Source organism: Colius striatus, chromosome 5 (assembly GCF_028858725.1).
Source record: "Colius striatus isolate bColStr4 chromosome 5, bColStr4.1.hap1, whole genome shotgun sequence".
NCBI classification, from domain to species: Eukaryota; Metazoa; Chordata; class Aves; order Coliiformes; family Coliidae; genus Colius; species Colius striatus.
The window spans coordinates 28203097-28227623 of NC_084763.1; the positions used below are offsets into that span (position 1 = coordinate 28203097).

The following is a 24527-nucleotide window of genomic DNA, read 5'->3' on the forward strand; positions in this document are numbered from 1 at the left end:
TGTTGCTGGCTTCGCGACAGGGAGGGGGCGCTGGGGGTGAGCTGCCGGGCTGAGCTCACCTCGCCGGGCTCGCCTCGCCGGGCTGAGCTCGCCTTGACGGGCGGCACCGTCCCGAGTTCGCTTTTTTCTCCGCGGGAGGCAGGGAGGGACCCATGGCTCCCGCTAGGAAAGGTGACCTGAGCTCGGAGGAGAAGGATTTACTGGGAGTGATCGCCACAGGTGAGCCTGGCCCTCGCCTCTCCGCGGCGGTGGCCGGTAGTGCTGCCCTGGCGGGCCTGGCTTCTGCGTCGTCACTGCCTCGCCGCGGGCTGGGGAGTTATCACCGCCGCTCCTCCCGCTGGAGGCCGTGCGGTGCTGGGCCCTCACGGTGCGGGCTGCAGCTCTGGCGGGCCTCGTAGAGCCTGATTGGTTACCCCCTGTACAACCGCCTGTACCCCTGTACAACCTCGCGCGGACCACGGGCTCCCATCTGTCCCGAGCCTCAGGCACGGCGGGTTCTCGGGGACCCGTGAAACGGAGCTGCCCGTCTTCCAACTCCCGCCTTTGAGCCCCGTTCCGCTGCTGTTTACTGAGGAAAATAACCGTTCCCCGGGAAGCGAGAGCGGGCTTTTCTCTCTCTCTTGTCAGAGACCCAAGTATAGGATAGTCTGTAAGGAATTTCTTCTGTATCAGAATCTCATTGACTGACTTACTTTAATCAGAGTTTCAGGCCTTCATCTTGCAGACACTTCTGTCTCATCTAGTGCTTATGATTTGGATCATGGGATAATTCAGTTTGGAAGGCACCTCAGTAGGTTTGTAGGCCAACCTCCCGATCAAAAGAGGTAAAACGAGATTGCTCTGGGCTTTATCCTGAAAAGGCCTTAAAAATCTCCAAGGATGGAGACTGCACAGGGTTTTGGACAACCTGTTCTGCTGCCTTCCTGGACTCATAGTGAAAATGTTTTTCCTTATATCAAGTCTGAAGCTTCGTTTAACTTCCGCCTGTTGTCTCAGTCTCCTACCGCATTGCCTGCAATTAAATTGCCTGGCTGCAATTTTAAGCTTTAGCCAATTCTAGAAGTATGGTTTCCAACTGTTTAGTGACTTGTTTGGAAATCCTTCAGTGTTTTGTCATACAGAACTCTGGACTTGTAAGTGCAACTTTTCTTTGCTTTAGTTGCATTAAAATTTTCTTTGAAGATCACCTGTTTCTGATGTGTGTTGTTTTGGTGGGATATTCTTCTGAAAACTATTCCAGGTCTTAAGAAGCTTCTCCCATGTTTAGAACATAAACATATACATGTTTGGAGAGGTAGGCTAGTTGACAGCACCCTGACTGTCAGTGTATTTTACTGGGTCTTTTATCAAGTGTGGGAGCTGACTCAGGTGACTGGCTTTTTTTTCTGTGGAATAGTTTGTTTTTTTAAAAAAGGAGTAAAGAAACTGGTTTAGTTAAAACACACCAAATACTCTATGAAAATAAATTGTTTCTAGTATTTGGGCCAAAACTGAAGTTGTAAGAGTTAATTTGCCAAAAATTTGCTGGAAGAGCACCTCCTTGTGATACAGTGAAAATAGATGTGAAGCTTGTTGTTGATGAAAGGAATGTAACTTCAGTTAAGCACATAGTTGCTGAAAGGGTTTTGCTTATAATTAAATCAGTGATCAGAAGTTTCTGTTGATTTGCAATAAATTTGATTTCTTGAACTTCTAATACTTGAATGTTCTTTTCTTTCTGTTTGGATGCCTGTTGAAGCTGCATTGATATTACTGAGTAGTCCTTCAGTGGGCTTTAAATCAGATTCTTAGATCTCTCTCTTAACTGAAAGGATTCTTCTAGTAAATTGAAAAATTCAAAGTTACAGCTTATTTTTCTGTGCACAATTTTTTATTTTTTTTAAGACTTCAGGCGCCTTCATGCATTTGGCAATTTTTAGAAAAGTCAATGATCAAGCTGCCTTGGGCCTGGTCCTTTCCACCTATCTTCTTTATTACTGAAAGCAAATTCCTTCCATTTCTGTGGGCCTGAGAGGTGTGATGTTGCAAATTTAAAATTTAAACAGGAAAGGAAATGCAAATAAACAAAAAAAGCATATTTCATTCAGACCAGAGAAGTCTGAAATGGGATCATTTCCTTTTATAAGAATTTAGATAGCTTGTTCAGGCATAAATAAGCTTCAAAAGAGATCAAAGTACAGAATACGTTTAAATGCTCAGTATTGGTTTTTTTATTCAGATATGTTCTGTTAATGTTAGAGACATATTAGCGTCCTGTTCTTGTGTGTGTCTTAGATCAGTTACTTCACAGAGAGTTGATATTTAGTGCTAGTGTGCTCTCACACCACTCTTCGATGTTTCAACTTTTGGCTTTTAGCTTCTGGAACAGAACACTAGCTAAATGAGATTGATTTATTGATGGTTAATCTATATCTCAAGCGATTCATTTAGAAAGATTTTTATTCAGGAATGCAACTGATCTTTTTCATCTTCATTCTCAATTTATTCCCTTTCTCACCCCCTTTCTCTCCGTGTTGTCTTTTTTTGTTTTTAATTAAAGGAAACACCGAGGAGGCCGGAAGGCTACTGGGCAGCAAGAATGTCCGCGTCAATTGCTTGGATGAGGTATAGTAAAACTCTACCAGTATTGTGCTGAGTTTGGGAAAGAAAATAATGTGTCTGAATGCATTCTTCATGTTAAATAACACTGCTATACAGACTCCTGGAATCAGAGTTATTCTGAAGACATTTCCAGCCTGATGCTGAATAATGAACCTTTGAAGAGCTCTTTTTTTAAAAGAAAGTTTAAAGATTGTTGCTTGAAGTACTACACTGTGTTTTCTCTTAAGTTCTGACAGGAACTTTGGTGCCTGTAAGGTAAGATCAATACTGCAGGAAGACATCTGGAGGTGCTCCCAGACTTCTTGTCACTTTCACCAAGCTGTAGTCTCTCTACTTAGATAGCAGCAGATAGTGTGGGTAAAGAATACTTGTCCCCATCTTGTGTTTTCCACTCATCACCCAAAGCCCTATCTTTGCAGAACCATAAACATACTCTGAGAGCGAGCAGCTGCATCAGAAGTAAAAAGCACAATGTTTTTTGCAGAGGCAAATATGATAGACACGTAGAAGATAAACACTTCCTGAAGATGAGAGGAAGTTGGTGGACAAAGGAAGCTTGTGTGATGTTCCTATCTGTTTCCTCTCCTTTGTCTTTTTACAGTGCATGATGCTACTATGAAGTGTAATGTGGAAGCAAAGCTGTAATTGCTACTATGTGTGTTAGATCAATGTGTAATTTATCAATTTAAATGTCAGTTTGTATTTTTTCCCAACTTTATCATTTTGTAGTATCCTTGGGAAGTTCAGGTCGGAAGGGACCTCAGAAGGGACCTCTAGTTCAGCTAGACGAGGTTGCTCAGAGCATTATCCTATCTGGCTGTGTAAACCTTCAAGGATGGAGACCACACAGTGTTTCTGGGCAACTTGTTCCAATGCTTTACTGTGCTTACGGTAAAAATGCTTTTCCCTTATGTCTGAATCTCTCTTTCAATTTGGGCTCATTGTCTCTTGCCCTTCTGCCACCATAACTGAAGAGCTTGGCTCTGTCTTCTCAGTGATCTTCCTGTATGCACTGGCAGGCTGCTGTTGAGTCCCACCAAAGCCATCTCCTCTCCAGGCTGAACAAGCCCAGTTCTCTCTTCATTCCACAAGTGCTAAAAGTTCCCACTGTGTCTTGGTGGTACTCTGCTGAACTCCCTGCAGTTTATCCATGTCTTTGTTGTACTGGAAGGCCCAAAATTGGACAGGGTATTGCAGATGTGGTGTCATGAATGCTGATTATCTTCATAGAACTTTGTTAGCCTTCTTTGCACTGCTAATGGATTAATTTTCTGATTATACTTAAATACAGTTAAATATTTAAACCTTAATTTCTAAAGTATGAATTTCAACAAGTTTCTGACAAACTAGTCAAACTAAGCTTTACAACAAACTGTAGGAGCCCAAGACAGCATGTAAGTATCTTTGCATGTGTGCTTTGTTGTATGGACTTTAAGAGCATTTCTTTTAGTGCAATTGCACTAGAGAGAGCAACTGCACCCTTGATGCAGTAGTACTGTAACATGCAGTATCACTCTTGAGAGGATAGGATTTATTAATAGAAATCATAACTGAATTGTGCCTCAGGCTATGGTTAAAGAAGAAATAGTATTAGTAATACTTGCTTAATGCTTACATATTACTAAATACACTCAAGGCAGATAAGATTTAAAGTCCGTGCAATGGACTTCTTGCAGTCTCCTTTTTACCTCCCAGAGAGGTCTGTAGTGATGCGTATTGAAGAGGAAAGGGGTGAGGTTTGTTTACGATTCTTAATCCATCGATCATCTCATGTCAACTTTCATACTTTTTATATTATAAATGATTTTCTGTCTAATGTGTTATTCTAATATCTGCAGTAAATAGAGTGTGTGAAACCCAAGTTAAATGTTAATTTTATCTGTTAATCTATATTGCTACAACCAGAGACTGCTTTGAATGCATTTGGTTTTATTTTCTTCCTCTGCTGTCTTAGCTATTTATCCTGAAATTCACATTGTTACTTATGTTACTGCTGCTATCTATTTTATTAATGTTAAGAAAAGAAAAAAAAAAACTAGCCTTGAAAATTGATGGCATAGATGTCTGAAATGGAAATGCAATTGGGAACTAAGAACTCATTTACTTCCTTAAAGTCCTTTTTACATTAGAGAATCCAGAGAATAAGTACAGATTTAAAGTAATTCTCTCTTATTGTTACAGCAAACATGCAGTCACAATTTAATAATTTCCACAGGCTGGAGAATCCTCAGCAGGCAGAAGCAGGCTGTTACATATTGCACTTCCCAATTTAAAAAAATAAGCACATAATATCCCTTTAATTTCTTATTTGACCATATATTCTAGCTGCTTACATCTGCTTTTTTTCTAGATTAAAAACTACTGATAATGAGCAATCTTTTCTCTGTGTGCCTTTAGGAAGAGGCCATGTCACATTTTAACATTCCAAATGCATTGACTTGTTAATTTTCTTGTTAAAGTTACTTTTCTTCAGCAACTGATCTGTAGTCACCGCCTCTTTCCCATTTTTTTTCAGTTGTTTCAGCTTTTTACAACAAAAACAAAGGCATGAGCTGGAAACAGTGTTTTAGCGTTGATTCTGCAGTTACATGTATTTAAGTAGTAAAAAAGTGCTCTGCTAAGTTTATTTCCTTTTCCTTCTCATGTGCCAAGACTCACTCACCCTTCACCTCCTATCTACAGTACTCTACTGGGAGCAGTAGATCATTTGAAAGCAGAGCAAAGATCCTTTCTTCAAAACAGTTTGACTGATGCCCACCTTTCAGTAGATTTTAGATAACCAGCAGATACAGTCTTGTGTTTTTTCCGAGCATCATTTCTGATGAAAGGGGTTTTTTTGGTGGTCATTTCTCTGTGGGTTTAGGTAGTTGGAGAAAGGAAAGGTTTTTAGGCTTAATTTCTGGTTTTATGAAAAAAAAGAAGTACATACCTATTTCACAAAACTTGTCTTTAGCAGTTTGACAACTTTAAAACTTCAGGGACATTTTAAGCTCAGGTGTCCCAAAAGATTAGGGCAAATAGATGGGCAATGGAATTGACTGCAAAATAAACACACATATATCCCACTTAAATGCACACTGTGTAGTTGGGGGTTTTTGCCCTATTTTAGGTGGTGTAGTTGCTAACTTGGAAATGTTTTGTGGAAGAAAGTGTTCAGGAATTTTCACTGAGGGTGCAGAGCTCGTAAATAGTGCTGTGACTTCATGTTGGCAATTTGTTGAGTTTAACTCTGTGCATTTACAGGATGTGGCTAAGGTCTTTCAGGTTATTATGGGAAGGCAATCTGGAGGAAATGTGTGGGTTTTCCAGCTATGGAAGTCTCTTCTGGTCGTGTTGGTAGTTAAGGCTACAGAGGAGCACTAGTAGTGCTACAATCCCATATTTTCTGCAGATCTATGCATAGCAAGCCAAGAGACTTGAACTGAAGAAGCTTCAGAGGCTTTCTGTCTTTGAAATAATTTTATGGTCATTTGTAATCTTCTTATACACAGAACTATCATTTAGCATTAGCAGCATTACTTTTTTCTTCTAGTTTGGTAATTCATAGAATCATAGAATGGTCAGGTTGCAAGGAACCTTTTGAGATCATCTAGTCCAACCCCTCTTGCAGAAGCAGGTCCACCTAGATTGGGTCGCATAGGAACGTGTCCAGGCAGGTCTTGAAGACCTCCAAGGAAGGAGACTCCACACCCTCCCTGGGCAGCCTGTGTCAGGGCTCCATCACCCTCACAGTGAAATAGTTTTTTCTTAACGTTTACATGGAACTTTTTGTGTTCCAGCTTCATTCCATTACCCATTGTCCTAGAAAAAAAGGGATGTCCCAACCTCCTGACACCCACCTTTTAGATATTTGTAAATATTAATGAGATCTTAGTCTCCTCTTCTCCAGACTAAACAGCCCCAGTTCCCACAGCCTTTCCCCATAAGGAAGATGCTCCAGTCCCTTGATCATCTTGGTGGCCCTGCGCTGGACTCTCTCCAGAAGTTCTCTGTCCCTCTTGAGCTGAGAAGCCCATAACTGGACAAAGGACTCCAGATGAGGCCTCACCAGGGCAGAGTAGAGGGGGAGAATAACCTCCCTTGACCTGCTGGCTACACTCTTCTTGATGCATCCCAGGATGCCATTGGCCTTCTTGGCCACGAGGGCACATTGCTGGCTCATATTTAGCTTATTATCAATCAGAAGTCCCAGGTCTCTCTCTGCAGAGCTGCTCTTCAGCAGTTTGACCCCCAGCCTGTCCTGGTGCATGGGGTTGTTCCTTCCCAGATGCAGGACTCTGCACTTGTCCTTGTTGAACCTCATGAGATTCCGCTCTGCCCAACTCTCAAGCCAGTTGAGATCCTGCTGAATGGCAGCACAGCCTTCTGGGGAATCAGCCAGTCCTCCTAGTTGGGTGTCATCAGTGAACTTGCTGAGGGTACACTCTGTCCCCTTATCCAGGTCGTTGATGAAGATTTTGAACAAGACTGGCCCCAGAACCGATCCCTGTGGAACTTCACTGGCCACAGGCCTCCAACTCAATTCTGTGCCACTCGATTCTGGGCTCTCTCATTCAGCCAGTTCTCGATCACTGTGGACCTCACTGTCCACTGATCCAAGCCACACTGCTTGAGCTTTCTGATGAGGATGTTATGGGAGACAGTGTCAAAAGCCTTGCTGAAGTCAAGGTAGATGACATCCACTGCTCTCCCCTCATCTAGCCAGCCAGTTATGCACTCAGAGAAGACTATCAGGTTGATCTGTGAATTTCCCCTTGGTCAATCCATGTTGACTCCCCCTGATAACCATCTTTTCCTTCATATGTTCAGTGATAATATTCAGGATTAGTTGTTCCATCACTTTTCCAGGGATGGAGGTGAGGCTGAGCAGCCTGTAGTTTCCCAATTTGTCCTTCCTGCCCTTTTTGAAGACTGGCATGACATTGGCCTTTCTCCAGTCCTCAGGCACCTCACGTGTCCTCCATGATTTTTCAAAAATGATAGAGAGGGGCGTAGCAGTCACATCAGCCAGCTCCATCAGCACTCTAGGATGCATCCCATCAGGATCCATTGACTCATGAGTCTTAAGCTTGGCCAACAAGTCTTTAACCTCTTCCTTTTCTACCCAGGGCAAGTCTTCTGCTGTCCTGGCCATTCTGTTATCCTTGCTAGACTGGGCTTCCTGAGGGTCAGCCTTGGCCGTAAAGACTGAAGCAAAGAAGGCATTCAGTACTTCGGCCTTCTCTGCATCCTTGGTCACCAGGGCACCCTCTGTGTTCATCAGCAGGCCCATACTCCTCTCAGCAGAAGTCTTCCTTCTGCTGCTGATGTACTTGAAAAATGCCTTATTACCGTCCTTAACTTCCCTAGCTAAATTTAATTCTAGAATGACTCAAGCCTTCCTAGTTGCACCTCTGCATGCCCTGGCAATGTTCCTATGCTGTTCCCAAGAAGCCAGCCCCTGTTTCCACCTCTCATAGATGGCTGCTTTCTGCCTGAGTTGTCCCAGCAGAGCCTTGCTCATCCATGGAGGCCTTCTACCTCCTTTTCCTGCTTTCTTACATGTTGGGACACACTGATGCTGCACTTGGAGGAAGTGGTGCTTGAAGATTGAGCAGCTCTCTTGGGCACTTAATGTATTCATTTCTCTAATAAAATGCATCTTTTCAGAAACAATCTGCTCCTGTATGCTAATTACAGAACAGAATGCGTTCTGGGATTTACAGCAGTAGCCAGCTTCTTAGTGTATGAGATGTGTAGCTTTAGTCATACTGATTATGTTCAGTAGAAGCTTCCTCAGTCTTGTTATTCCAGTGTGAATTTCCTGTGCTAGCAGAAAAATGACAGGTCCTTGGCCTTTATTAAAGAGAAATATTTCAGTCTTCTGATATTTTTTTACATAGTATTTCAAGATACACAAACCAAGAAAATTCAGCAGCTATTAAGAATGATCTGTTTTCAGTTCAGGTCACTGACTGATATAGAGATTAACTTTTCATCATTGTAGATGGACAGAGGGATCATCATGGGAATCTAATGTGTTACATATGTGAAACCAACAGCTCAGCAGGGTGGCTGTAAAGGAGGAGGCCTATAGTTATGACCAATGCTCACTGAACAGTATCTCATGTTCTTTTTAGGTCATACTTAGCTATAGCTACAGTTATTTGTGCACGTGTCTGTTGACTACCTTCCAAATCCTGCTTGCAGTAAGCTCAAGATAGGTGAGGGCTATCTTACTCCAAAGCTTTAAGAGTGAAATTTCCAAAGGCTTTTATCTAGTGAAAATTCAAGTAACGTATTTCTAGACCAGCAGCATTCAGTACCATTCCTGTTAAAAGTCAGAAAAATTTTGCAACCTACTTGCAAATGCCTACCCAAACCCATCTTAACAAGTTGGTCTAATGTCAGTAGTACTTTTCCTTTTTATTTCAGAGAGTTGTTTTTGAAGACATAGATCAGATAGTACTTCAGCATTCCCTGCAGTACCTGCTCTTTTTGCATCATTTGTTTCCTTTTTAGTAACTTCCCCAACACTGTCTCAAATAAAAGCCAAATCTGTGGTCTATGTGTTTAGTTTGGAATTTTATGAATTAATAGTAAACAAGAAACTGGGAAAGATTTTTGTCCTAGAGAATGAGGTTAAAAGACTAGATTTCTGGTGAGAAGAATGATACATAGTGGCTGCTAGAAAATGGATTCTTCATCCTATGTTCCATACTGGAAAAAATAAATCTGTTTCCTCTGTATGCTTAATAAGCCATCTGCTAGTTTAGTCTTTTAAATGTGTTGTGTTGACAAGACAAATGTTATTTGTCAGACTGTTGCTGAACCTGTCTTTGATATTCAGCTTGAGAAGGGTACTAGCAGTCATTTCAGTTTCTGCTTAGGGACCTAATACAGAATACCAAGCTTTCCCAGATAAGTGTGGGTCTAGCCTGACCTTTTTCTGTTTGCTGTGAAAGGCTGATACTAGTGTGACTTAAATATAATTTTTCTAACAGCTATCTGCATGCTTTCTGCTTGGTGGTTTTTTGGTCCACACCACAACCTGGCACTGTCAAAATTTAATGCAGAAGTTTCCCAGGAGAGGATGGCAAAAAAATCCCAGCCACCGTGTTCCTTTGTCCCGTAATATTGACAGATTTTTTTAAAATTCAAACAATAAAGCTAAAACCAAACTTAAAGTCATTGTTTTGTTTAAAACATTGTTTAAAGTTCCTTCTACAGTCACAACCCTTACTGTGTTCATATCCCTTTACAGCAATACTTTTCTGTACTGCTAAAGGAGGCAAATCTATACTATGATTCCAGACTAGGACTGACCTGTAAAACTTGCTGTTAATATAATATTGTGTAATACAGCATAACAGAATATAATAATTACAGTATCATATATTTTATATAGTGGGATAGAAAGCCTATACTTACCTTTGTGGGTAGTCGGCTTGTATGACAAGATTTTGGTACAGGGGGCTTCTGTGAAAAAGCTGATAGAAGCTTCCCCTGTATTTGGTAGGGCCAGGACAGAACCCCTGCTGTTTCATGTTTGTGAAGTCATCTCTTCAGGTCTTTTGTTTCTTTAATGACAATCTATATTGCAGTTTACCAAAATATAATGTGTCAAGTAATTGTTATTATTTTCAGTTATGTAATACTCTGTTATTACTGAAAAGTATATATACTTGGAAAGTTAAAATTATAACAATTTTTCAATTTCCCTCACCTTCAAAACTTTTAAAAATTATGCTTGTAAGTGTAATTCGGTTGGGTTTTATTCTGTCATAAATTGAAACGAGATATTTAGGCTCAAACTGACAGTTACATTATTTCAGGGCACCACATTAATATGTGTTTATAGAGCTGCAGTAATGGTGTACATGAGTGTATTCATGCATATGGCCTTAAACTCCAAAAAAAGGAAGAAAATTACATTTTGATTTCCTTCAGGGGCAAACTAAAGCACACTGTTCAGTGTTGTAGCATATTCTTGGGCAGTTACTATGTCTTGGCTGATAACATTGAGTCAGTATTCATGTTAAGCGAAAATAAGCAGCCTATTGGACAAAGTATATCAAATTCTAAAAACAGAATACCATGCAGTCTTCTCAACCAGAAATGTGCTTCTCCCTGCCCTTTGTGAGTAAGGAGGCCTGCACTAGCAATTCCCTCTAGAGCTAAAAATTTTCCCTAGGCTTTGTCCGAGTTTGCATTTATAATTAAAGACTGCAACTCTAATAAAAACCCAGTGCCTCCCTTGCTGAAGCTAATCCTTTTTGTACTAGTGCAGTTCTCTCAAAAGGCAAGGTTTGAAACTAGTTAGAACTGTGTGTCTTTACAAGCACCTTTAGAGCTCTGGCTGATATAAGATCACAGACACAATGCTAAAAAGATGGGTAAGAGAGTGAGCCAGAGAGCACAATTACCAGTAATGAGGACTGAAAAAGAGCAAGATGACTTTCAGAAACTGCGACTCTTCATAATGGCAAAACCAACAACAGGCTACTCCTAATTTTACAGTTGTTTATCATATAATGCAGAGAGGGAAAGTAATAACTTACAAACCTGACAAATTTTCTAAAACAAGCTTCTCCTGCTAGCAAAAGCATTAGTTTTCTTTAGCACTGACATCTTACACTAAAGGCTAATGTCAAATCAGTGTTAAATGTTTTTTATTCTCATATATATATATGTATGTATATAGCACAGCATGATCAGAAAACTGACATGGAAAAGTCTTAGTAACCATATTTTTAAAAGATTTCGTGAGCTTTTTTGTTGTGATTGACTTAAATGCTATGGGAGGCCTTGGTAGTTATGCTGAATATGTGTGTACTAGTGAAAAATCATCAGTAATATGGAGATCAAGAGCTATAAGAATTTTTTTTTGTATGCTTTTCCATCCTTTCTTTTTGCTAGCATGGCATGACCCCTCTGATGCATGCTGCCTACAAAGGGAAAGTGGACATGTGCAGGTTGCTCTTGCGACATGGGGCTGATGTTAACTGCAACGAACATGAGCATGGATATACTGCCTTGATGTTTGCTGGGCTTTCAGGTAACTTCCTGCTAAATATAGATCACTGATTTTTTAGTTATCGTTGATATGGTACAGTTTTCCATAAATTAATAATTTACAGGAAAATGTTGACATGTTTTACTATTCAGGCTTACTGTTACTTGGGATCATTTTTCATAGAAAATTTGATTTTGTTCAGAAGTAAAGCTGCAATCCACCACCTGAGACAAGGCAAGATATATATAGCTATATAATCAGTCTCTTAAAAAAAAAAAGGTTAAGATGAGAGGAAAATCAGTGTGAAAGAACATTGTTTTAAAACTTATTAAATACATTTTTAAAGCTCAAAGACAATGGTAAAAATAATGTAGGAGAAAGGAAAAATTTGAAAAATATTGGATTCATTTGACAAGCTGCAAATATTACTAAAATCTACTGATTTGTAGTCCTAAAAGAAGCATTTCTAGTGTAACAGAGTGTAATAGTTAAAGAAGATTGTATCTCTTTGCACCAGAAAGCTGTTGCAGGAGACTGAATTTTGAAATGTGTAAAACAGAAACAAAGCACAGATAGGCAAGATGTCTCAAAATGCTGAACAAAATCAAATTTTCTATGAAAAATGATCCCAAGTAACATACTACATAGAAAACATTGTTCCTTCTGGGGAAAAGATTAGATTTGGAACAATTAGGTTTTTTAAGTATCTTCTTTACTGGGCCATTTAGGCCTTCTCAAAAGGAGATTCTAGAGAAGTAATACTCAGAAAGCAGAGTTTAAAGTCTGCCTTCTTAAGTGTAAAAAAAGGCATCCATGTGAATATGAACCTTAGCTGGATCTTCAGGCTGCATTTCTTACAAAACTTGGGTACAAAGATTTGGGAAGTTTCAGTGTTCTGTGACAGCTCTTAGAGGTTGTTAAATGACTGCAGCTTTATGAAAAATACTAGGTTTTTACCATTTTTTTACAAATGAGCTTTAACTATCATTTTGAGTTTGAATGCTTCTCATTGTTGACTTTTGCACTCACAGAGAACAGACCTTAAAGGTACATGAGCGATACTGACTCAATGGCTTTGTTTTTAAAACAGAAATGTTCATCTCCATCCACCCTCCTTTTCTTTTATATGCACTTCTCTGTACTTAGCATATGCACAAAAACTGATAAAGAAAACCTCTAAAAGCAGAACCAGCATGAGTGTTGACAAGTGTCCTTATTGGACTCTGAAGGGCACCAATTAAGTTATCTAATCTTCCCATCACATTTTAGCTTCATTTTACTTGGTATTTAGCCCAGTCTGAACACCCAGTTCCCGCTGCAGAGAAAGGAACAATCTGTTCTCTTCTCTGTGTTCCTGCTATATAATAGTACTGGATTTGTTTTTCTTCTTAGAATAGCAAATGTTGTAGTTGAACTGTCAAACTAGATTAATAGCGTTTGCTTCTATACTGCTATCCAGAGGGACCAAGCTCTAATGTACTCGCGTGCATGCGACTCCCATTAGCTCCATGGGGAGCTGAATGTGCGTTACAGAGAGCAGGGAACTGCCTGAATTGAGATTTGAGTTTGATTTCACCCTCTGGAACCATAAATAAGGAGGCAGCACCATGCCTGTCTTGTAATTAATTCTTAAAATAATGACATTAAGAACATTAATTTCCCTCATGTTATTCCTGGTCTTTAAGAAATTCACCCCTTGGTTTTCTATAACATAAATAATTACAAGGTCTGGTTTATTCTCTCTTATTCACAATCTTTTCTCCTCAAATTCAGGAAACAAAGAAATCACCTGGATGATGTTAGAAGCTGGAGCAGACACTGATGTTGTCAACTCTGTGGGAAGGACAGCAGCTCAGATGGCTGCTTTCGTGGGTAAGGTGAAAGTCTTATTACGATTTTCTAAATTCCTGAAGAAGTCAAGTGTTAGATTCCGATGCTTTTTATTAGAGAAATAGTATTTAATGACCTTTTTTTTTTTTTTAACTGACACAGTTGCTGAGGTTTTTTTCCCACATCTCTTCTGTAGCAGAGTCAATTTGTGTTCTATTCCCATGATTTGTTTCATAGAAGCACAAGGGATCTTACCTGTAAGAACAGATGTTCTTGTTCTCTCAGACTGCAAGTTTTTGCAGTGTCATCACTTTTCAAATAGCAAGAGAGGAGGCATCTGAAATGCCATACAAAGTGCATAATTCCTTTTTGGGAAGGAACGAATACCGTGCTAGGAGCAATGCTGCGAGCGTGCAGTGTCCTAGTAGTGAGTCTCCTTTGCATTTGGGAGAAGTCTTGGAACCTGTTCTGAGGTGGTCAGTAAGTACTGATCTGAACTTGATTTGAAGAAAGGGATTTGTCATTCCAGTATGCTGGAATGGAATCCTGAGCATGGAACCATGAAACTAGGCTCTTTCTCTGTTGTTACCTTTCTTTTTTTCTTGTCTTTGTTTTTATTTGGGTTTTTTTTTCTAAACGTTTTTTAATTCTTTACTCACCTTGACAGTTACTGGCTTAACATTCTCAAATAGACCACTTTTTCCCTGTTCGTAGCGGGAGGTGTCATAAATATTACCAGAAGAAGTGGAATCATTTTAATGGCTCAGCTATTGCTGTCTAGATATCCTTCCCAAAAAACAAAAATGAAGACCTGTATTTTCCCTTCAACACAGCCTTCTTGTATTGTTGAAATGTCCAAGAGTTCCCCTGCAAGGCCATTAGGTGTCCTGGATTCAAGAGTTTACTGTGCCATTTAAATTTACTTCCTTAAGTAGTGAGTTAGTAGAGTTTCAATTTCAACCTTACCTCATTCTGGCCTTTTAAAGAGGAAAGGATTGAGATTGCTCACTTGAGGTTCAAGCAGCAAAACCTTAACTGTTCACTCAATGTTTCAGAGACATCCACTCTAACTAATTGTCTGGATTTAGAGGGTCTTTTCCAACATATTGCTGAACTGAGTTGTTAGTGAGTAGGGAATGTTACTGCTGCCATCATTTTGGAGAGTTCTTGTTTAAAATCTTGTCATGGCACCAAGATAGAATAAATATTTTCTGGCACACTAAGATATGCTACTTTGTAAAAATCTGAACATTGGAATTCATTCCTGTTCTTTCTTATTCTGTGATCAGTCAAGATTAATTCATCTTTGTGTGTAGGAGGTGAGGATACTTCTTTCCCTGTCTTTTGCCTTACACTGTGCTCTATTAGCTTAGAATAGTCTCTTTTAACAGTGGAGGATTTTAAATGCTGGATTTTGGTTGGCTGTGTTTTCTTCTACTGATTAATAGGATTAGTGCCAAGATAAATCAAATGAATGTAAAGAATGTGGTCCTGAACTACACATGCTAAGTAATCCATCATATTGTCAGATGTAGACAACAAGAAGGGGATGTCACTTCTCTCATCTTGTTAACTTTTATCACAGTCCGTTTTTTGTTATTGTTAAATTTTAAGCGTGTTCTGTTCTTGTAATTTCTCCCACTTCAGGTTAGTACACTACTTATCCGTGTTAGGTCTGAAGACTTAAAAGTCTTGATGCAAATGTCATTAATTTTTAAAAGTACAAAGTGATGAGAATTTTTCTTGGCAAGTTTTAACACAAGTATGAGATTACTAGTCCAGTATGACTTTGTGGAGAAATACCTGTTCTTTTAGCTTTGGCTTACCAGGAGAGAGGATGCGAGAAGGAAACTGAGTTCTCAGTGACATTTCCTGAAGTCATTCCCTGCAGGGAGTCAAACTTACTGAACATGAAAGTTACAGAAGAATGGCAAGAGTTGCCAGTTATCAGTGCAAAGCATCTCTCGTTAAGCTCCTTTGTGGGTACCTTTGGCCTGTACTGCTTAGGTTAGATTTTTTTTTATGTTATTATTTCATTTAATTGCTGGTTATTCTTTTTTTTTTGTGTACTTTTTAGGTCAACATGACTGTGTGACTGTCATCAACAACTTCTTTCCACGTGAAAGGCTGGATTACTACACTAAACCACAAGGCTTAGATAAAGAACCAAAACTGCCAGTGAAATTAGCTGGGCCTCTACATAAAATTATTACTACTACTAACATGCATCCTGTTAAGGTGGAGTAATATGTAAATTTTGTGTGTGTCGTCTGGGAAATTGTTTCTTTATGTCAGAAAGCATTCAGCTTTTCTGAGACTCCAACTGAGTTTAAAAGCGTTATTCACTAATTCAGATGCTTCTGAAAATGAGAAAGAATGGTGCTCGACATTTCAACGTGATTAAAAAATGAGGATATAAATAGCTTTCTTTTTTGGCTTGCTTTTTTTTTCTTCCTAGCCCCACTTGAAGTGGAAACATAAAATAATTTTCTATCTTAATAAATTCTCATTGTACTCTCAATACTTGTCTCAGCATGTATCTCTTCCTACCTTCATCACTGATTCACCATAGTAACATCTGCTGCTGCTGCTGTTTCTGAAAGTACATGCAAGAGATGTTTCTTTTTTACTTCCCAGTATATTTGCGGAAAATCATGTATTTTATGCTTTGCTTCTTCCATGTAGTTCAGTGAAATTATTACACCCAAATTAAAAGACAAGTTCCTTGGGCTTGCCATTCAACAGTTGCCAACCAGTTATCTGGAGTACATCCAAAGAGTATACAGTTTCCTCTTAAAATGGTTAGTTCGGTTCTTTCTTAGTCTACCTGAAGTACTCGCAGATTATGTGAGGCTGACGTGTTCTATGAAAGTGTGTATGTCATACAAGTCCAGTTCATTTTAGGTGTGCAAAAGAAAAGAGATTTTAGGACAGTGTATGGTAGTTTCCATAACTGTTTCTTTTGAAATTGTTTTGATTCTTCAAGTTCTTATTCTGAAAAAAATCCTTACTAATACCAGTCTGAATTTTAAACATTTCTTGCATGGAACTGTGAGTTAGTGTGCTAAATAATAACTGAAAAAAGAAGGGGAAGACTGCATGAGACAGAAGTAGAAGAAAATTAGAAACTCCACTGAAATGTAGTTACAATGAGCTCAATAACCTTTAATGCTAATGCACAAGTTAAAAAATGTTAGTTCTTGGTGGGATTACATTTTCTTTCATCTTTCTTATAGATTGTGTTACTGGTGAAAGAGAACCCTCTATTGGCCGAAGTAGAAGCACTGCAGAAATGTTACAGGGTTCTGGATCTAATTTGTGAGAAATGTATGAAGCAGAAGGATATGAATGAAGTACTTGCTATGAAAATGCACTACATCAGTTGCATCTTCCAGAGATGTATTACTTTCTTAAAAGAGCGAGAGGATAAACTAGATGGATTTATCAAAAGGTACGTGTTTCTACAAGGACCTCCGAAGGCACGTGTATGAACCAGCTACACAGATGCCAGAAAAAGACAACTGTAATAATAGGTGGGATTGTCTTGGATAAAGACTATGCCAAGTGAATTTTGAAATGATCCCAGCTGCAGTCACTTCAGGGTTGCACTGACTCCCTTGTTTTCTGTCTGAAGTGGCATTGTCCTTTCCTGGGGTACAAAGTAAACATTCGTAGAGTTTTAGCTCCCTGCTGGAGCTGGTTAGAGCTTGGCAGCCACACATACACCGTGAAACAGCAGAGAGCAACGTGTGGTGGAGAAAAAGGGGAGTGATAGGCTTGAAAAAAGAATTTCTCAATGTCCGATATGGATCATGTGGGAACATTTCTCTTGCCTTTTGTTCTCAAGCAGTCATCCAGGGTGAGATTTTTTTCTTTTTTTCCCCAAAAACATTTAAACAACTGAGAACTGCAAATGCCCCAGGCTCTGGATGAGACTTGGACTCTTAAATGACTTGCATCTTCAGAACCCCCTCAGAGTTACAAAACTAGCTGCACGATCTTACATATCAAGGGAAGTTTAGATCACTGTCTCCATAGATCTCCGTGATGTGATATCTGTGTGATACTGAACATAAATAATGAAATCAGCTTCCACATACTGAAACCAAATTGTTCATCAGTGATCTGCATTAAAAAGTGGAAGCCAACCAGATAGTTAAATATAGAGGCATCAGGACTACAACGTGTTATTAAACATAAGCAGAGTTTGTATTTTGAAGTATGGTGTATTATTCACTGTTCATTTTTACAGTGCCCATTTTTAAACACAACAAAGCATTTTGCTACTTCTGTCTGATCTATGCATTAGTCTACCTGTGCAGGGTTATTTTGCTTTATGTGGTTGAATTGTAAGTAGTGGTTTCAGAGCATAGATTTAGTTATTTTAGATTTCACATGTATTGAATGTACATTAGAATAAAAATAATTTAATTTGCATTTTAAACAGTTACAAGTGAAGTTGTCAAATTATTTTTATTCTCCTCTATAATTTAAGAGGGCAGAGTGAGGGGGACAGAGTACAGCATGCTCAGTGCTTGTTACAATGTGATTTCTTACCTGATTTGGGTTTTTAAAAATTTAGTCTCTTGAAAGGGAGAGAGAAAGATGGTTTCCCTGTGTATCAAGAGAAGCTAATTCGAGAAAGTATCCGAAAGTTTCCTTACTGTGAAGCTACATTGCTCCAGCAGCTTGTGAGAAGTATTGCTCCTGTTGAAATAGTAAGTTTTTCCTCTCAAGATAATACTTTCTAAGCAACATGCATAGTTAATTCAGTTTAATCTTTCTGTTTCTCAGCTTCTGCAATGCGCTATATTAAGCAAAGGGGCTTTCTTATGACCCTGACCTTTCTGGCAAACTGGAATTTTATTTTAATTATTGCAGGAAAATACTCTAAAATACTTTAGCTAGTAGTTTTTTCTCGTACCCATAATTAAAGCTTAAATACCTCAGCTTTTAAAGAAAACTGAATCAATTTGTTTCTGTGTCGGAGCTTTGTTTTCCCACTCTGAGATGTTTATTCAGTTTTTCTTTGCCAATTTACTTTTACAAATGGTAGGTTCAGACACAGCTGAAATTCACTTTGCACTCTTTTTTCACAATGGCTAAATTCAATGTACGATCAAATAAATTCCTAGATCTGATGCATTCATTATTTTTATTATACAGGAAAAGTTAGTAATATGTGATGGTAAAAAAAGAAAAAAAACCATTCTGTGAAGCTCATTTTACCACAGGGAGAGGCAAGTTGATGCAAAATAGAGTGAAATGTATATCTGTATTAGAAAATTAACATTGCAATTAAAAAATCTAACTTTAGTTTTCCTCATATATGCCTTTGCTAACACATTCTTCATTATAGTACTAGTAATTAGTTCACAGTAAATCTTACACAAGATTTACTGTTCTTAAAGCATGTTCTTCCTGGTCTCCGAGACCTAGATGTTGCATGTGCACAGGGGAAGTGGAACAGTTTTCTGATGTGTTTGGATTATGCTGAGTGAACTAAAAATAGCCTCCATTTTAAGTGGCTCCAGTTTGCTAAAATGTCCTGAGGTATAATGCAATCCCTACTGTTAGTCTAAGCCAGGAAAATAAACATGGTGTGAAAACATAAGTCATCATCATGGATTAAGAATTGCTTTAGAGTAAACATTTTCCTTCCTGTTCCTTTTCTCTTGGAAGAGCTTGCTGTCTTTTCTGCTTTCTCCTTTTAAAGGATGGTTTGTTGTATTGGATTTTTGGCCATTATGCAGATCTGGGAGCAAGGACATGCTACAGATTTTTTCATTGTCTGAAGGGCTTGACCTTTGGCATGCACAGTTTCTTGGATTCAGTCTGGGCATCTCAGCATTGTCATAGTAGTTATGATTGTGCATATTCCATAACAGTGTTAACAGCTTTAGGATTTACTTAAGAGTTGGAGCAATTTAGTGCTTTTTTTTCTGCTAATGTTTGCATCATTGCCTAAAAGAATAGTAAAATTCATGGTTACCAGTAAAATATACTAAAACTTACTGCTTGTATTGCAAGGGAAAGATACTGGAAATAATATGTAAATAATAACATGGAAATAATTGTTATGAAGATTCCAGGTTGTGACCATCTGGTCTGTAGTCTCCAAGTACACTGAGCATGACAGTGTGTCAGTGACTAGTAAAATACCTTTCAGTGTCCACCAGAGTCTGTCTGCTGCTTGTGAGCTACAAGCAAATTACAGTATGTAAAGAACTCTGACATCTTTAATAGTGGTGTTAATTTGCAGACTAAAAAACCAAATATTTTTATCCTCTCTTCTTCAGAAATTAAAGACTAGGTTAACTTGATATACAAAAACTTACGTAACCACATCAACTGATACGTTCAGTTTCACATTTAAGTTCTGTGTTTGTAGTTTTATGTTCTTGACACTGCAGCCTCTTCAGTGAGGCTGCAGCTGGCCCATTGCATCTTGTGTTTTGTTTTTCTCTTGCTTGTCCCTCTTCGTGAGAGTACTGGCTTTTAATCTCATTACCATCTCTTCTCTCACCTTTCAGGGTTCTGATCCTACTGCTTTTTCTGTACTTACACAAGCTATTACTGGCCAAGTGGGTTTTGTGGATGCTGAATTCTGTACAACTTGTGGGGGAAAAGGAGCAGACAAAAGATGTTCAGTGTGTAAAATGGTAAGAGTCCATAAATAGTTACAATGAATCACAACAAAATAGTGCCACTGAAATGCTGAGGATTTTGAGTGCTTAAGTGCTTCACTATTTACTGTGTAGACTTAAGAGGAATGGCATGTTTGCCTACACTGAAAATGTGCAAGCCATCTACTTCTGGGAGAGAATCAATCCACAGTATTGTGGATTGATTGAATCCAAGTCCTTGGATTTCCAAACATGTTGCTCTAAGAATTAAGGAAGGGTAAAATTTGTGTGTGTTCAGAGTCCTTTGTAGTTTTGTAGAGGTTAGAGCTACTCCATATATAACCTTACAAATTGTTTAAAAATACCATTTAGGACTATATATAGATTTAACTTGGTACACTGTGAAATGGAAGAATGTTGTATATTTTTTTTAGTACATAAATTTGATAGCTCTGGAAACTTTCAGGTGATGTACTGCGACCAGAACTGCCAGAAAATACACTGGTTTACCCACAAGAAAGTCTGCAAGACCTTGAAGGAAATTCATGAGAAACAAGAATTAGAAGCTGCCAAAGAAAAAAAGAAACAAGAAAAAACGCAAAAGAAAGGTTAGGATCTAGAGTTTGCTTGCCTGCAGCTAATGCTTCATTAACCGCATCACGAGGATCAATAGTAACGGGTCTTAAAATTTATAACAGCTGAGGTTGAAAGGAAAGTCTGTTGTAATATAAAACATACCTGCATTGGTTGGAATTCGAGTTTTTCAATGCAAAAATGGTGCCTACTTTCTAGCCTCTGGTTGTCAGTGGCCAGGTGCTGCCCTCTTCACAGAGAGAGAGAGAGAGAGAGAGAGACAGGGTCTTGGTGGGTATCTCTTCTTTCCTTCCTAGAAAGGGAAGCTAACACTTTTGTTTACATGTTACTGCTGCACTATCTACACGTGTATCTTCATTAACATCTTCAGATACATGGATAAGGTACTACACACCTCACCAGATTATGCACTGTTGGCAAGACAGTGAATTCATCCAAGCTTCAAATCACCTTGTTAATGGTGGCATATCAAAGCTCTCTATATCAATAGCAGTTTTATCTCAAAAGGCTAATAATATTTCCTTCAAATGCTATACATCATGGGGAAAGAAAAAAACAAAACATCTCACAGCTGCAGCTATAGACAAACACAAGATTTTGAGAGTTTCCACAGTACAGGCTGAGCATTAAAGAAGTCTATGCTTCAGCCTGTGCTTAAGGCAGGGAGTTAGCTCTGTCACCAGATGAGACCTTGGCAGTGCTGTGGGTGACTGTGACTGTTTTTCAGCTGGCTATCACTCAAAGAATAAAAAACCAAGATTAAATACTTCTGAAAGTGCCTGGGCCCCCAGTTAGGCTTTCCTCTCTTTTCAGAATTGCTAGCACACAACCCTTGCTCAGCACAATAAGGGCAAAAAATTAGTTAGTTTTTATTTTCTCCTCAGAAAATATTGCTTGATAAGTAAAGGTGCCATAAATAAGTGATTCCATGCTTATACATTTTGTGACTCACTTCAACCAAAGTTCATTGTGGTTAACCGTTCATTAGCAAATAACTTTTTCAGTGTATTATATGCAAAAATGCTTCCTACTTAATCATATACATGCCTTTTGGTTTTCTTAAAGAAATGCAAACCCCATCTGTACTCAGTGTTTAACCTGCCTGCAGCCATTCTGTAAAGCTGGCTGGAAGAATAGTGTTGGCAAAGCGAATTTGAATACAGAGTTAAAATAATTGTAGCGTCCTACTCTGCTCCTCTGTGTATTACAAAGTATAGCAAAACTGAGGATTCATTAATAAGAGCTTTGTGTAGGGTAAGTTTCAGAGTTCTTGCACCAACCTAAGCCAAACTCTGGTATCTTAGGTATTTTTTTATGAAGCTTGGTTAAATTAATGACTTCTGTAATTGATGCCAAGTTTCTTAGCGTTTTTTACTCTTTATTAGTGAAGTTTGCTTGCAGGTGAGTGTTTACTCATGATGCAATTTCTCTCATGTTTAGATGAAGTGCAACTAGTAGAGGGTAGTGGTGCAACTGAAGAACAGTCAGATCCTGATCTGGAAGCTACCAAAGAAATGGATCCAAGTCATGCAACTGACCAAACAGAAAAACCTGAATTTACCAAAGAGACAGAGGCACAGGCTCTGCATCCTGAAAATCCACTGGAGAGTGCAACTGGCTTAGCTGACATTGCTCTTCAAAAAATTCAAGATCCTGAGGAGTAAGAGGTTAAGGAAGGGACTAAGTTCTGGCTACGTCTCTGTACCTCAATCCTATAGAGATTTTTATTCTGACGATGTCTTGAGTTCTTCTATGGCATATGCAAAAGTCCCTTTGAAAGACAGCATGTGTCTGTCCATCAACAGATGAAATATTGGCTGATTTGTCTATATTTCAGGTTCTGTTCTAGATTGTGAAAATAGGTATTTATTATCTTATAAAAACTAGAGTGGCGTAGATACATCTGTACGTATACCAACAGTAAATATAGTAAAAATCTGAGTATCTGTGGTTAATCAGCCACTTAGTGAAAAATAAAAAGCATTTTATCAGGATTATTCATGTTTTCAGAGACTGAAATGTATTTTATTTGTAATTAAAATATTTTTTTCCTGCAAGTACCCAGAACTGCAGTTAAAAGCACTGAGAAGCCAACAGCTAGATATTTTTTTACACTGCTTTATGAAGTGTTATCAGAAGGGATTCAATTTGTGAAGATGCTCCTCTGAATTCTCAGCTTTTCCTGACACAACTATAAAAAATTTTGACTAGTGAGTGACACAACAATAGTGTCTATTTTGTGGGAATTTTATTAGATGATGCTGCTGTTTCAGACGTCTCAAGTTGACTGTGGAATGTGTGTTTTAACAGAGTTATTTCACTATTGATTTAGTCAGAAATATTCAAAGTTTATCAAAGCCTAATGATAGATCAGAATGACTTAAAGTATTTTGACTGACAAGAATAATGTGCCTTAGAGCACACTGGGGTAATTCTTATTAATTATTTCATAAACATAAACAATATCAAGCATCTTTTATGGTGAACCTGGTCACAGTGAATTAGAAGGGAAGATTCACATGTGGATTGATACAGCTGAAGTTTCACTTAGGCTTTCAATTCAATACCATAAAAACAGCTTCCCTGAACCATGCTGGTTTCACTCAGATTAGTACTGTATCTCATGAAATCGATCGGAATGCCACAACCAAAATCACCACTTGCTGCATCAGGATGATAAAAGCTGAGGATGACAAAAGCTGAGATTCCCTAGTTGTGGATGAGTAACTGGTGTTTTGAACGTGGCAGTATCCCTCAGCTTAGAGGAATTAGGACCATCCTCAAAGCAGGAAAAATGCTACTAATTTTTTACTTTTTAATATATTGGAAGTTTTTGTTTAATATTCTGAAAACTGTAAGAAGGAGGATATACAAATGTACCTGTGCAGGGAATGCACCTGTGTTTTAATGTCAAGGATTAGCAAATTGTGAAAAATAAAGGGAATTTTTTTTAAAAGGGAGCTTTGTGGGAATTTTGTTTCCTGCATCTGTGGTGCCCATCGGGACATGGGGTGATGTTCTCGTTTGACATGCACAGGCCTCCTGTAGCTCTGGTGTATGAGTTAAACATCATGCCAGTGGCCAAGCAGGGGATGGATGCCTGGAACTTAGATATGGAGTCATGATGTAGTCACCATCCACTCCTGCATCTGGGAATGCAGCAGTGCCGCTGGCTCCATATTCTGCACTGCACATTTGGGGCTTCTGGGCATGTGCTGCTCTTTAAAGCTTCTCTGGAGAGGCCAGCCCTTTATAGAATCATAGAATCGTTTTGGCTGGAAGAGACCTTTAAGTCATGTTAAAATTCTTAAAGTTAATCCTGTAAAATGTGTATTTTCTTGGCAGAATCAATATCCTTGGGCAAAATGTTAAATTAGTTGTTAAAAAAGAATCTGTGAAAAATGTTATGCTGAAACACTGTCTTGCAGCCTTCTCTCGGCAGAAAACTGAAACAGTTCTTCACTTCAGTTTTTCTTTAATTGAAAGAGGACGGGAAGAAAAATATTCCAGGCCAGAAATACTGTGCCTCTAATTTGATCCATAAATGAAATTTACCCTGAAATGTCATTGCTTACTACCTCAGTCCAGTTCCAAGTGGGATACACTCTGCTTTTAGAGAAAATCTCTTTAAATTCAGCATTTCCCATGACTGTTATCACAGGTAAAATCTACCGATTCTGGCATTGTGAAGCTGCTGCTATGAAATGATCGCCATAGCATAGTCAGCTGTCAGAGTTCAAAAGACTCAGACAAAGTAGGGACTAGACTTAGTAAATCCTAATGGATGGTTAGTTACTTACAGAGGACCTCTTTCAGAAAACGTGTCAGCCAAAGCTGTTGATCTACCTTTTAAGCCACAAAGATGAGGCCAATTTAAGAGC

The 24527-nt window shown here is 38.7% G+C and overlaps 1 protein-coding gene across 1 annotated transcript; it reads left to right on the top strand.

Annotated features, from left to right (window-relative positions):
* Nucleotides 1-19: 19 nt before the first annotated feature.
* ANKMY2 (ankyrin repeat and MYND domain containing 2) lies at nt 20-23606 on the top strand. Its single transcript, XM_061996445.1, has 10 exons — nt 20-219; nt 2540-2604; nt 11500-11638; nt 13370-13468; nt 15504-15664; nt 16663-16877; nt 18009-18144; nt 19960-20088; nt 20519-20660; nt 22087-23606. The coding sequence occupies exons 1-10, from the start codon at nt 153-155 to the stop codon at nt 22308-22310; spliced, it is 1377 nt and encodes a 458-aa protein (XP_061852429.1). The 5' UTR covers nt 20-152; the 3' UTR covers nt 22311-23606.
* Nucleotides 23607-24527: the final 921 nt, after the last annotated feature.

Bases quoted from the DNA above. Each gene is read 5' to 3' on its own strand.
- ANKMY2 (XM_061996445.1), top strand. From the start codon at position 153: ATGGCTCCCGCTAGGAAAGGTGACCTGAGCTCGGAGGAGAAGGATTTA. The intron at 11,639-13,369 runs GTAACTTCCTGC...CCTCAAATTCAG, and splicing joins GATGTTTGCTGGGCTTTCAG to GAAACAAAGAAATCACCTGG. The intron at 13,469-15,503 runs GTAAGGTGAAAG...TGTACTTTTTAG, and splicing joins TCAGATGGCTGCTTTCGTGG to GTCAACATGACTGTGTGACT.